The following is a 13,949-nucleotide window of genomic DNA, read 5'->3' as shown; positions in this document are numbered from 1 at the left end:
GTAGCAACAAGTGACAGTGAGTGACAGTGAGTGAGTGATAGTGAGTGAGAGTGAGTGACAGTGAGCGAGTGAAAGTGAGTGGCAGTGAGTGAGTGAAAGTGAGTGAGTGACAGTGAGTGACAGTGAGTGAGTGATAGTGAGTGAGAGTGAGTGACAGTGAGCGAGTGAAAGTGAGTGGCAGTGAGTGAGTGGCAGTGAGTGTGTGACAGTGAGTGACTGTTAGTGACAGTGAGTGGCAGTGAGCGGCAGTGAGTGACAGTGAGTGAGTGACAGTGAGTGAGGGACAGTGAGTGTCAGTGAGTGAGTGGCAGTGAGTAAGTGACAGTGAGTGGCAGTGAGTGACAGTGAGTGAGTGACAATGAGTGACAGTGAGTCACAGTGAGTGACTGTGAGTGAGTGACAGTGAGTGGCAGTGAGTGACAGTGAGTGAGTGACATTGAGTGACAGTGAGTGACTGTGAGTGACTGTGAGTGAGTGACAGTGAGTGGCAGTGAGTGACAGTGAGTGAGTGACATTGAGTGACAGTGAGTGACAGTGAGTGACTGTGAGTGACTGTGAGTGAGTGACAGTGAGTGGCAGTGAGTGACAGTGAGTGAGTGACAGTGAGTCACAGTGAGTGACTGTGAGTGAGTGACAGTGAGTGGCAGTGAGTGACAGTGAGTGAGTGACATTGAGTGACAGTGAGTGAGTGACATTGAGTGACAGTGAGTGACTGTGAGTGAGGGACAGTGAGTGGCAGTGAGTGGCAGTGAGTGAGTGAGTGACAGTGAGTGACAGTGAGTGAGTGACAGTGAGTGGCAGTGAGTGACAGTGAGTGAGTGACAGTGAGTGACAGTGAGTGACAGTGAGTGAGTGACAGTGAGTGACAGTGAGTGAGTGACAGTGAGTGACAGTGAGTGGCAGTGAGTGAGTGACAGTGAGTGAGTGACAGTGAGTGACAGTGAGTGAGTGACAGTGAGTGACATTGAGTGAGTGACAGTGAGTGACAGTGAGTGAGTGACAGTTAGTGACAGTGAGTGAGTGACAGTGAGTGACAGTGAGTGAAAGTGAGTGAGTGACAGTCAGTGACAGTGAGTGACAGTGAGTGAGTGACAGTTAGTGACAGTGAGTGAGTGACAGTGAGTGACAGTGAGTGAGTGACAGTGAGTGACAGTGAGTGAGTGACAGTGAGTGACAGTGAGTGAGTGACAGTGAGTGACAGTGAGTGGCAGTGAGTGAGTGACAGTCAGTGACAGTGAGTGACAGTGAGTGAGTGACAGTGAGTGACAGTGGGTGAGTGACAGGGAGTGAGTGATGGTGAGTGAGTGACAGTGAGTGACAGTGAGTGAGTGACAGTGAATGAGTGAGTGACAGTGAATGAGTGAGTGACAGAGAGTGAGTGATGGTGAGTGAGTGACGGTGAGTTACAGTGAGTGAGTGACAGTGAGTGAGTGACAGTGAATTAGTGAGTGACAGTGAGTGAGTGACAGTGAGTGACAGTGAGTGAGTGACAGTGAGTGAGTGACAGTGTCTGTGAGTTCAACTGAGTGAGAGTGATTGAGTGTGAATGAGTGAGAATGAGTGGTAGTGTGATTTAGTGAATGAGTGGAGAGTGAGTGAGAAGGCGAATCCTTCAATGAGTGCCAGTGAGTTAGAGCTTGGTGAGTGCGAGTTAGTTCATCATCCATTGATTACCAAGTGTCAGTCAGTTGCTAGCGGTAACTAGCCCATGTAGCAACAAGTGACAGTGAGTGACAGTGAGTGAGTGACAGTGAGTGACAGTGAGTGGCAGTGAGTGAGTGATAGTGAGTGACAGTGAGTGAGTGACAGTGAGTAACAGTGAGCGAGTGACAGTGAGTGACAGTGAACGAGTGACAGTGAGTGACAGTGAGTGAGCGACAGTGAGTGACAGTGAGTGAGTGACAGTGAGTGAGTGACAGTGAGTGACAGTGAGTGAGTGACAGTGAGGGACAGTGAGTGAGTGACAGTGAGTGACAGTGAGTGACAGTGAGTGAATGTGAAAGAGTGACTGTAAGTGAGTATAAGTGAGTCAGTTAGTTACTCGGCCATGTAGCACTAAGTAATAGTTACTAGCCGATGTATCACCAGGTATTAGTCAATTACTAGCCCATGTTGCACTAAATATCTGTTACTAACCCATGTAATATCACGTCTTTAGACAGCTACTCGCCAAAGTATAAATATTTGATCATCAAATAAAATATCTTTGCGCCGTTCTTTATTAAGGTCCACCGTCTCGTATTCACCACGTGCATTGCGGCTCTTTAAATATTGAACTTTTTACCAAGTGACAAACTAATGGCTCTCCTTGTTATTTTGTTTGGTATAGTGTTCTTAGTTAAATGTGCACAGTAAATCCTTCAGTGTTATGAACATTATTGCGGAGGACTTGTGATATTCTGCAGTCGTTATGAATCCACTGCTGTATGAAAGCCTACCCCTGCCGTAATTTGAGATTGTTAGACCATACTAGACCATACTTTACCATGCTTGTTGGTGAAGGGGATGGGAGGCCAGGAGCGGTTCAGATCACCCATCGCTGATATTAGTCATGGCTGGGAATCGAACACAGGTTGATGGGTTTATAGTGCTGTGCGCTAACCACTGTGCACCAGAAGTCTGTTGTTTGATCCAAATTCTATGGAGATATGTTTCCAAAGAGTATGGATATGTTTCTATTTAACTGAAGGCTTCTACTGCTTTTGTTTTGCTCTCTCCTTTATCAGGAATCCAAAAACACGCTGAGGTTTGCCACTGCAACGCTTGAAAACCTGAGCACGGAGCCGGAGCTGAAGTCGTGCTTCCACCAGGAGCTGGCGGCGGACGTGCTGGCCTGCTACCTGGATGTGCCCGACGCACCCTGCAAACTCTCTGCTCTACGAGCCCTGGCCTTTATTGCGACAGAGGGGGACCTGGACATCATCTGTAACGCACGGGGTGAGGAAGAGCATATGCTTAGGGCATTTAACATGATGTGTTTTACACTGTTTGTCATCGTGTTCGAGAAATGGATCTGGGAAAGCTGCGTTGTTTTACTGTGAGGTGTGATGTAATGATAGCAGAGAGCAGTGGGGCTGCAAGTGCTCGTCAGAGACATGAACTCGGAGCATTCGTCAACCGAGCAGTTACCATAGTTGATGCTGCTCAATATGTGCACTTGCAATCAGTGGTGCGTTGACATTCATTTGATAAAAGTGTAAATTCAGTCAATGTGGTTGCACGCTTGAGATGTAAAAAAACCTTTAAGTCTGTGCACGTGATTACTTGGGCCTTTTGAATGCAGAAGCCTGGGTAGAGGTGCCTTGGTTGAACAAGATACTGGCGTCAATATGAGCACTGCTTTGTTGCAAGTCCTCAGTAGTCAACCTGTGGATTGGCTCACCCCTGCCACTGATGGGGAACTCTCTGCCCTGTACACATAAACTTGGATACTATTTCTGCTGTGCGATATAACACTGAATTAACAGTTTAGTTACACTGATACCCCACATCCAGATATTAATTAACTGGAATGTCTGCAATGACACGAACACGAGGCAGCTGGCAGAGCCCCTCGCCCGAAACAGCAGTGCCACAGGCGAGGCGCGAGACCGCGAGCCGCGCGCTACACGGGCCGGAGGACGCTCGGCCCGTCCACCGTACGTGGCGGCCGGTGCTCGCGACGTTTTGATGCCAACGCTGTTCAGGATGCGTTTCACAAACGGTGCCGTGATGCCGATGACTCCTTTTGGCCACGGTGGAGATGCTCGCCCTGGTTACACTTTGGCACGAACGCATAGGGAAGGAAGGAGACTACAGTCGAGATTTCTTACGCTGCCATTTCCTTCATGCCTGTTAACACTGTGGCCCTGGTCCATGAACACTTCTGTTATTCACGGGTCGATTCCTCCTGTTCTGCACGTTTATCTACGGATAAGAGGAATTACTTGGCAGTGGTCACGGATAAGAGGAGCCACACAGAAAATTCCCCCTGTTGAGGGCAAAAGGCATATGCAGAAATGTAAGCTAATAACTCTCAATCTAGATTTGAAGCTTTCGTGATTGCAAGAATCCATACTCTTTAGTTCTTTCGGTAAAGTCACCTAGGTAGAAAAAATAATAGATCATGATGTTTAGATCGAACACAAGCAATCAGTTTGTACCCATTTTCTCGGTTGAAATTATGTCTGTGTTTATATATCTGGATGGCTGCATGAACAAATCTTTGATGGTAGCCCAAAGGTTTGCAGAGTACCTTGGTCTCGGAAAAAACAATATCGTGTGAGCCCACCGCGTTAAAGCAGTGATCAGCCACGGCAGAGGAGTTGGTTCTGCCGTGTTTCAAAGCTGCCTTATGTTCGCGAACACGGTCCGAGACATGTCGTTTCATTTCCCCAATGTAACTGCTACCGCAGACACAACTTAGTTTGTAGACACCCAGGGTATTGCATGTCAGGAATCACATCTTTCACAGATGGGATCAAATCACGGATTTTGTGTACTGTGTTGAATGAAACCTGGATCTTGTGTTTGTTTAAGATTTTGGAAATATTTTTGGTAACCCCTGCTATTTATGACAAGGTGATGGTTTTGATTGGGTCCTCCGATGGTTCTCTTCCCATGGTTGGGGATGCAGCTTTGCGGATTGTGCGGTCCGAATATCCATTCATCTTGAGGGCTTGGCATACGTGCTCCAGTTCACTGGATGGTGGTGGGAATCAGGCTTTAGCCCCGCCCACGTTCTCTTGGGTTGCTACCAGCTCAGACCTATATAACCTCTTGTCACGGCAGTTCTCTCACCTACTTCAGCAGTTTTCTTGCTGTAGTTGTCTCATGACGGATGAATAATGGTGGTGAGGATTAATACTTATGACGACGATGCCGATGTTGGTGATGTTGATGATGATGGCCATGCGACTGCTACTGTGCGGCTTCCCGCCACGCGTGATGCAGACGACCACCATGGAGCTCTTGTGCAGGAGTGGGATAGGTTGTTGCGTCGCAGAACTCCAAGAGATAGTGAGATGTAGGGAGGTCTACATCCAGCAGTGGATAGACAATGGGTTTTGCTGATGTGTAAATGTTATGGTGATGATAATTGTAACGGTGGTGATGGTGGTGATGATGGTTATGGTTTTAGTGCTGCCACTGCCTCGTCACTGCAGGCACAAGGTACACAACTCACACTGCACCTCTTCCGCATCCCTCTATCCATTCATGTTTGGGCTCGAGGAGTTGTGCAAGAAATTACCGAGTGGCCTAGGAGCGGTCCTCATAAGCGCTGCTTTCCAACTATTATCACCAGGTATCTCACACATAAGTGGCAGAATATCCCCCTATTCGTTTTTATTAGCAGTGATGACACGTGTATGCATTGTCATTTTTATGGATCAATGGGAACAGTTCCTTTCCAATATCAACATGGCCAGTTCCATGAATGAATGTCTAAAAGTATGAATCAGTTCAATTTAATGTTATTGATTAAAAATAAGAGGCATTACTTTTGGGAAATCCTACAAGCTTATGGCTGCTCGGAGAAAGGGCTATGGAAGGTGGTGGCCGCTATGGTATTTCACGTACTATAGGCTGACTGCTTGAGATCTCATGGGGCTTGTGTGCCACTACAAGTAGAGACACAGGGGAGGTTTGCGGTGAGAACCAGTTTTTAGCAGGGGTCTCTTGTATTTTGCCACCCACTTGTTTCAGTGGTGTGCGCGACTGTTCAATAAAACCTTGCCAGCGTAGAGACAATAAAACAGCTGCTTTAAACTGGGAGACATGGAGTGTGCAGACGGTGCGGGAGCTTGGCTGGGACAATGCAGCTCAGGGCAGCTCTGGGCAGTGTTGGGTGCAGAGATAGACACTGGGCTCTCAACGTGAGCTTCCCTTCCTGACAGCAGTCCCGTGCTCCTGACACAGGTGCAGCATGAAGTGAGAGTGTAGAGGTAGGAGAGGAGTTTGTGTCTTTAGGCAGGAATGTGCATAGTACAGGGAGTTGAGAGAATTAATAAAGAAATGCATTGCGTTAGCAGGGGGAGATTTTGACAGACCACACAAACCACTTTTGAAGACTAGAGAGGTCAACATTAGTATTAAGAGACAGGTGTTTAAAATATGTGTTACATTTGTGTTGTGTTGTGGATGCAATCAGGAAGAGGAGGTGGTGATGGGTGGGACACGTGTGCAGGATGTAGGAGGGCAGGTTACATGGGTCGGCGAGCAACGGGACGCCCTCGAGCCAGATGACGATCATTCACGTGGTTGTGTAGAAGATAAATAACAATGTAGTTAAGCAGACAATATGCCTCCTCTCCACCTAAAGCCACGTATTTCTTACAAAATGTATATATTTTTGTTAGATTTTCCACAATTATGCGAATTATTATTTCAATTATATTTGATATAATTTTGCATCAAACTGGGACCCCATTTCGTAAAGGGAGGTCCTTTCCTGCAAAATCAGCAGTTCACCAGCATTGCTTCAAGCAAGCCTGACTGCTGAAGAGACGCTGCATGTTGAAACCAGTCCAGAGTTTGCCGTCTTGAAATTACGCACTCCCAGAAGGCCGTGTGGCTGATGGGTTGTGTAAGAATTAGATTAAATTTGTATGTGGAGAGAAGGATCTGTGAAGGAGACAGTGTCTGCTTATTGATTTTCCCGAAATCCGGATGGTGGCATACTTAAACAGAGGGGCTTGTATGTTGGGTGTTGGATTTGCTAGGAAGCAAGCGGTAGTGAGGTGTGTCAGCAGCATTGGCTATAGTGATCTCTTTACCTTGACCGGCATAGTAAGTGAGCCTATGCAGTTAAGGGTTGGCTGTCATAATTGAAAATCCTTGACACTTTAACCATGAGTGGGGAAAGGGTTCTCCCCTATGTGGGACTCAATGGATGGAATTCACTTTTACTCAGCACAAGAGGACCAATCCCAGGGCAGGGTTGGTGCAGGGATGTGGTATTGCAGCGTGTTTGTTATAAACTATCACGTCTACCCAGCAGTTCTTGTCGTGAGTGCAGCAATGGCAGGGCTCGTCGTCAGGCATGGCCGTCCTTGCTGCTGTGCTGTTCACAGTATTTCAAGATGGATTTACAGACGTATACACTGGCTCCTATTCGAGTCGGCAGAACAACATGGTCACAATTGTTCATTGCTATTGGTGTCATTGATGGTTTGTCAGTTTTCTTTGTTTACATATTCTTTGTTTCCCCGAATTCTATTACAATTGTGCTATGGGCTTCATGTCATGAGACAAAGAATAAATGTGTAACTCTCACAGAGCAGTCCAACACCATGTGTTAGACATTGACCCACGGAAGCAGATATCACAGAGTTGCACTGGAAATAACTTCAGTTGATCTTATCCACACACTAGGAGGCAGAATTTTCCAATGCACCTTGTCATGAGAGATGCGTATGTGTTGCATGGAATTTTAGCCACCCGGCTAACTACACGAACACACTGGGAGTTAGCTACAATGGACCGGAGCCCAGGTCGGGTCCCGGACCACGTGTTGGAGACTCTTCTTGATGTAGAACATAGATCTTCAGATGACGGTAGCAACGCTGAACTCCCGGGTCGGGGATGGCTCCGCCCTTGGCCCCGCCCACATTCGAGAGAGCTCTGGCTCTTTCTCGTCTCTTCTTGAGACAACTTTCCCTGGACACGTGACCACCCCTTAGCCCCCACCTGGGGGCCTCATGTAGACTTTACTGGTCACGTGCCTTCGGGGTCAACGAGTGCCATGGCCCAGGGTAACCCTGTCCCTGGGCTGACACTCTCCCCACTTCATCTGGTAGGAGACGGCACTGCACGCCATGCGTGGTGCCACTGCGCTATCCCAGCGCTCACCAAGCCGTCACTAGGGCTGGTACTACACCCACCTACGGGGTGTCCGCGATGGCGGTGCATCGCACGCCATGCCTTGCTAGAGCCGGCATTGCTCGGTGTCATGCACGATGCTGCTACATACGTGATGTCCGCGATGTAAGTACATCGCACACCATGCCTCTCTAGGGCTAGCACCATACAGTGACATCCGCGATGTCATTACACATATATTGTACAACATGTTTTACCCACTTAAATCAATGCAAACAGCTCAAAAAACCTGACCAGCTGTGACTGCAGTTTGCGGGCCCATGCAAGTTGCGAGTAGAGAGAGCGACTGCGTGTGCTGCTAGATGAACTATCTGTACTGTGTGTGCTGCGTATGTACTGCTACATGAACTGTCTGTACTGTGTGTGTTGCGTCGGTGCAGCATACGCTGCTACATGTACTGTCTGTGCTGTATGTGTCGTGTGTGCTGCATGTGCTGTGTGTGCTGCTGCTGCAGGAGCCGTCTCCCTGCTGACAGACATGGTGAACCGGCCCTCATACAAGGACTACACGGTGCTGGAGAACCTCATGTACTCATCCAAGGGGCTGGTGCAGACTCTCACCATGATCTCCATCACGGCCGGCATCCGCAGGAAGGTGAGGGTGGTTCGCACATTTGTTGACTTCTGCCTCGTTATGTTATGCCAGGTGAGAGTCTCTCAAGACCGCATGGTTCTTCCACAAGAGAGATTTAGGAGAACATGAAAATACAAGTTCTTTATAAAAAATATATCATCACACTATCAGGGTCATTCCAAATGTTTGATCATTCCACCACCATTTGTAAAGTAAATATGTGGTAAATGTCTAGATTCTCACCCTTCATTCGACTCCTGTATTGAAGTAGAGGCATTGAGTGCCAATGACTTGGCCATGGTAGATAGCTTCGGTAACGAGGGCACCCAAACCATTGTTAATATATCCGTGAAATCCGCCGATAAATCCCCACAGCTCTCACTATTGCCTACTTGCCCTTGAGAAGGGTTCAGCAAGGGGATTCGTGCTGTCTCAGTGAGGACACTGACACTATTATCAATGACCTCTTACTCGTGGCAGAGTTGTGAATACCCAAGTGCACAGAGCATCACACTGTGCCTGATAATGTTTGAGAAATGCAGGCGATGGTAAAATGGGTGCCACTCGTCCTCGCTGAGGAGCAGAAAGTGAAACAACACAAACATTTTCCACCTGTAGAGTCTGGGAATGGGGAGTTTTTCTTCGTGAACAATATATGCGTCTGTAGTAATGGATCTATAGGAGTTCAAACGTGTTTTATTATCCTTTTTGAATAGACAAATGATTGAGGCATCATTCCAGCATTTTATTTGTGTGTAAACATATAGTGAACAAGTACACTAATTGTATTCTTGGTCCTGCTTCTTTGATGTCCACAGTGATAGCATCCATCATGGTCTCACTGTGGACAGTATTGATACTCTGAAGGGCAGAGTTGATTTCTTGAAGTGTGACATCTGAACTTCCTCTTCCTCTTCGTCGGTCTGATTAACTTAGCTACCTTCATACTGCCTTGGCTCTGATTGATGTCTTCACTCGTAAATGTGTTGTGTTCTCTCACTTTTCTCATTATTTTCCCGATTGTTTTCAAAGATTCTGTGAATTACTCCTCAGTTTAGCCACACTGTCTCTTATAGTTCTCCTCTTCCTCAATAAGTATTTTGTGGTTCAGATAATTTGTGCTGTTGGCTTTCTAAACCTTCCCTCCATTTACAGTTCACTATTCATTACTATGCTAGCCACAGTAATTCATTATTTAAAGTGGAGAAAATAATGTAATGAATTTGATCCTCTAGGCATTTGAAGGTGTTGCTTACCGTTAACCTAAAATCAGCTGCCCACAGGCCTATATTTTTTCATGTGAACTCTTTTGGTTTAGCCAGCAGTGAGCTGCTGAAGTACAACTTGCATTGTTGCGCCAGTCTGATCACTGCCTGCGTTGAATGTGTTGAGGACAGAGATGTATCTGATTATCTGGGGGTTGTCCGTTAGAATCAAGTCATTCTGGTTCCTGTATTCACCATTTGGGCTTCTTCACATTCACTTTATAAATTCCTTATTTTAAAAAGTGTTCATTTTATTCATGTCTATGCTGGCTGCGAACTCGAGTTGACACCTCACTCACTCGACACTATCTACAGGACCTTTTTCGCCACTTAAGAAAGAAGAAAAGGCTTTACCCTTTCTGGCAATAACACAAGTGTCCATAGGTGTCTGTATAGTGTTTAGACATCTTAACACCTGTGTTTTTGCCAGAAAAAGCAAAGCCTTTTCTTCTTTCTTATCCTCACTCCAAGGCCAAACTTACCGATCGTCTGCTTGTCTCTGCATATTTGACCTACTTTTGCATTAAAGTCGTGCATTATGATGTCATCATGCGCTTTGCTTGAATTTAGTATGTGGGTAATTTCCCACATTTTGTCGACGTATTCATTGCCACCAGGGTTTTATGGAGCATATACTTGCATCATTATATTTAACATGTGTGATTTTGGCAACTCAATCTGATTAACTCTTGAACCATAAATCGTTCTCTTATTTCTGGAGAGACTAAGAATGCCACTCCTCGATAGTGAATGTAAACTCTCCCTCAATAACAAACAAAGTTTCCACCATTCAAAAGTTTGGAGTTCTTCTCTTTCCTCCTCACCTCGCTGATACAACGTAATCCATGTTTATTCCTCTTCATTCTGCATCCAAATCAACAAAGTCTTATTCTTCAGATAACGTCGGCACTTGCATGTGGTGACATTTGTTTATGGCCATACCACTCCCATCTATTTCCCCTATGGAAAATGAGTCAAGGGCAGAAGTGGTAAATGAGCTGGAGGTTGACGCAGCCACTTCCACTGCACTGGGAACACATAACAGAGGGAGGCTTCTGTGCTGGGATCAAGCAGCTGGGTGACTGCTGGACAAATTGCACTGGATAGGCTGGAGGCTACAGAATAAGGTGAAGGTAATAAAGTGCATCCATAGTGCTATGTTTATTTTCTTGGGGAATGACAACCTATTGAATAATCCTCATCCATTTTACAATAAAAAACAAAGAATACAAATCATGCATTTACAGGGCTAGTGCCACGCTTTTCATCGTGCGTTTGTCCTCAGCAGTATTTACTTAGCGATAGCAACAGTGGCATTTGTGCCAGGCACACAGGAAGCTGTAGGCAAGTCGGTGTGTGACAGAAATGGCTCAGACAGCAGCACTGCTGAGGAGGGCAAGCCTCGGCTGCCAGGGCCAGGACGTGGAGACGGGTGCTTGGAGCGATCGTTTGTCTCTCCAATGCTTTCGAAACCCTTGCATCAGTTGGGCTGTTTTCTACAGGACAAGTCCCAACATAACTTTATACTCAAGTTTATGGGAGTCATCGTGACCCCCGTTAGATATGGACAGACATATGGACACATGGACAGGTTTAATATATTTTTTCAAACTTAGTTGTAAAGTTTTAAAACAACACATTTGAATGAATTTCAATACACATTAAATATTTCTTTTAACATGTTGAGGGGATTTTTTGTACATTTTCAAAGTTTTCCATGAATTTTACAGGTGAAACAGGCTTAAATTTTAATATTCCAATTTCATACAATGCTATTATTTGCATATTTCTATAAACACACTTGCCCCTCAGTTGGAAATATAATGCCTGCAATTATATTTGCATTTACACAACATTATATAATCTTCAGGGATGTGGATTTCTGGGCTTTACCTGATCCCTGCATAGTTGGTGTGCCTGCTGTGTTTCCTGTAAACAGCCAAGATGCTCCCCTCTGTGAGTCACTCCATGTGACTGGGTAGAGTGACTGTCCAGATTCTCACAGACAGGATATATGTGTTGACTGTATTTATATGGGAGATAACTTTTTTTAGATGAGACATTACTTTGTTTAGATGAGAGACTACTTGGTTTAGATGAGAGATTACTTTGATTAGATGAAATGTTCTTTCTTTATATGAGAAATTACTTTGTTTAGAACAGATATTACTGTTTTGATGAGAGATTACGTTTAGTTAAGAGTTTACTTTGTTTAGATGAGAGATTACTTTGTTGAGATGAGATACTAATTTGTTTAGATGAGAGATTACTTTGTTTAGATGGTGGTAACACTCATTCCCCGTACAGATGGAACAGATGTAAATGAATCCACTTGTACTGCCATCCCCTGGCAAGCCAGGAGGTGGTGGCCTGGCTCCCGTGGGAGTTTCACAAATTTTTCCGATCCGCCAACCCTCGCCTCACAGCGCTGGGTCACGGTGCACAGAGACCCCGGCGCTACGTGGGGTCACTTGCGAGCAATGTTCAGCGTCGGACCGTGACGCCGGCTCGCATCACTGCTGGTTTTCAATCGCGAATCTTTAACGTCCACCGTGAAGCAGGCCGCGTGCACGTTTGGTGACTCCCCTCGCGGCATTAACCAGGGCGGCCCCTGGGATCAAACCCCGAGGCGCCGCACGAAGCGGCGACCGCGTCGCCGTCGGGCCCAGTCAGCCCCCTCGCTGCGAGCGGCCGTCACTCAGCACAGCGCACGGCTGGGAGAGTCTCTGTGGGGACTCGGTGGGGTGGTGGGGGGCTCGGTTGGTCTGGGCCCCCCTCAAGTAACACCGGGGGAGCCCAACGGCTCCTCTAGCAGAGCAGAGCTGGGCCCAGCAACACAGGGGATGAGTCTACACAGCTTCACAGCTAAATAACAAACATACATTGACAATGGCAGTACAGGAACAGTAAACAATAACGCAGTATAAACAATCCAACTAAATTTGCAGTCAGATCATTTCAGTTGTGGAATGAAACACTAATCAACAGTTATTAGTTTAATGAATTCAGAATCACAACTCAACTCATCAGACGCTGCAAGGGATCCGCGTGCTGCAGGGGCCGCGTTGAAGTGCAGGAGAGAGGCGACGCTGCCCACGCACGAGGCCACCGCTAGCGGAGTCCAGACGCGGGGTGCCCCCTCTGGGACACGGCAGGGGGTGCCGAGGCTCGCACCGCGGGGACTCGCGTGCGGAGTTCGTGCGGCAGAGAGACTCGGGGGCGACCGCCCAGGAAACAAACTTTCCCCATGGCGCCCGTCTCCCCGTAGCGCCGGCAGGAGGCAGCCGGGCGCGCGGTAGCGGCCACGCCAGTGGGCGGAGCGGTCCTCGCGCAGAGGGAAGTGCGGGAGGGAAACCCGGCCCAGACTCGGCGAGGCCGCGGCGTGAGCCGATCCGCGCACCGCCACCACCGCGCGTCCGCGCGCCTGCGTGGCCGTGATCGCTGACGCGACCGCAGGGGGCGGTGGCGCGCCGCTAGGGAGCGGTTCGCGACGAGCGTCGTTCACTCTCTGGGAGGGAAGCTGCCGTGGGGTCGTGGCGAGGAGGGCGCTGGACTCGCTATCCGCAGGTCGCCGGTTCGATTCGATCTCCCGGCGTGGCAGCTGAAACAGCGGGGCAAGCTTCTTAAACCCCCGTCTCTGTCCACACGGCAGTAGATTGCTCACTGCAGTGAGTTGATGAGGAGGCCGCGTGTGGTGGGGTAAAGTGTGGGTACTCCCACATCTTTCAAGATGTTTGGGCAGTGTGGAAGAGTAGACCAAATACCCTCTAGAGGGGCTCTCTATAGCTTCCTCTACAAGATGCCCTACTGCCAGCAGTGGCGTGAGCAGGCACTTGCAGGGCTGCACCTCTACTTAGTACTTGTGTACAAGACCCTCGTGTAGGTGAGTGTTGTGTACACGGGGTGTACTCGTGTGCCAACGTGCAGATGAGTGAAGCCAAATACCTGGAGAGTTGTAGAATTTTCCTTCTTAAACACACAATGTGGTTCATGATATTGCACATGTCATCTCTGGCCTGCTTTTATCTCTGCTTGTTTTCTCTACAGAAGCCTTCGGCATATACAATCCTGTTTATTGTTAAACGTCCAGGTGGAATGTTGATTGGTCGGTGCCGTTTGGTCGGGTCTCTGCGTAAGCCGTACTCAAGAAAATGTATTTTAAGTACAACCATGAAGATTCCCCACCAGTAGCCTCCAATACTTTTTCCCAGTTTATATTTTCTACATCTGCAATAATTTATATTTTGTAA

At 47.4% G+C, this 13,949-nt stretch overlaps 1 protein-coding gene across 2 annotated transcripts in view; it reads left to right on the top strand.

Moving 5' to 3' along the window:
* The window catches only part of LOC144736816 (uncharacterized), a 674,279-nt gene that overhangs the window by 573,736 nt on the left and 86,594 nt on the right, over window positions 1-13,949 (top strand). For both annotated transcript variants that reach the window (XM_078619463.1, XM_078619471.1), the window contains 2 exons: window positions 2,727-2,937; window positions 8,316-8,455. In XM_078619463.1, coding sequence (XP_078475589.1) covers window positions 2,727-2,937; window positions 8,316-8,455 — 351 coding nt within the window. The remainder of the gene's footprint in view (window positions 1-2,726; window positions 2,938-8,315; window positions 8,456-13,949) is intronic.

Source organism: Lampetra planeri, chromosome 3 (genome assembly GCF_965212315.1).
Source record: "Lampetra planeri chromosome 3, kcLamPlan1.2.h2, whole genome shotgun sequence".
NCBI classification, from domain to species: Eukaryota; Metazoa; Chordata; class Hyperoartia; order Petromyzontiformes; family Petromyzontidae; genus Lampetra; species Lampetra planeri.
The sequence above is the reverse complement of the archived record's forward strand: the minus strand, read 5'-3'. Positions and strand labels throughout refer to the sequence as shown.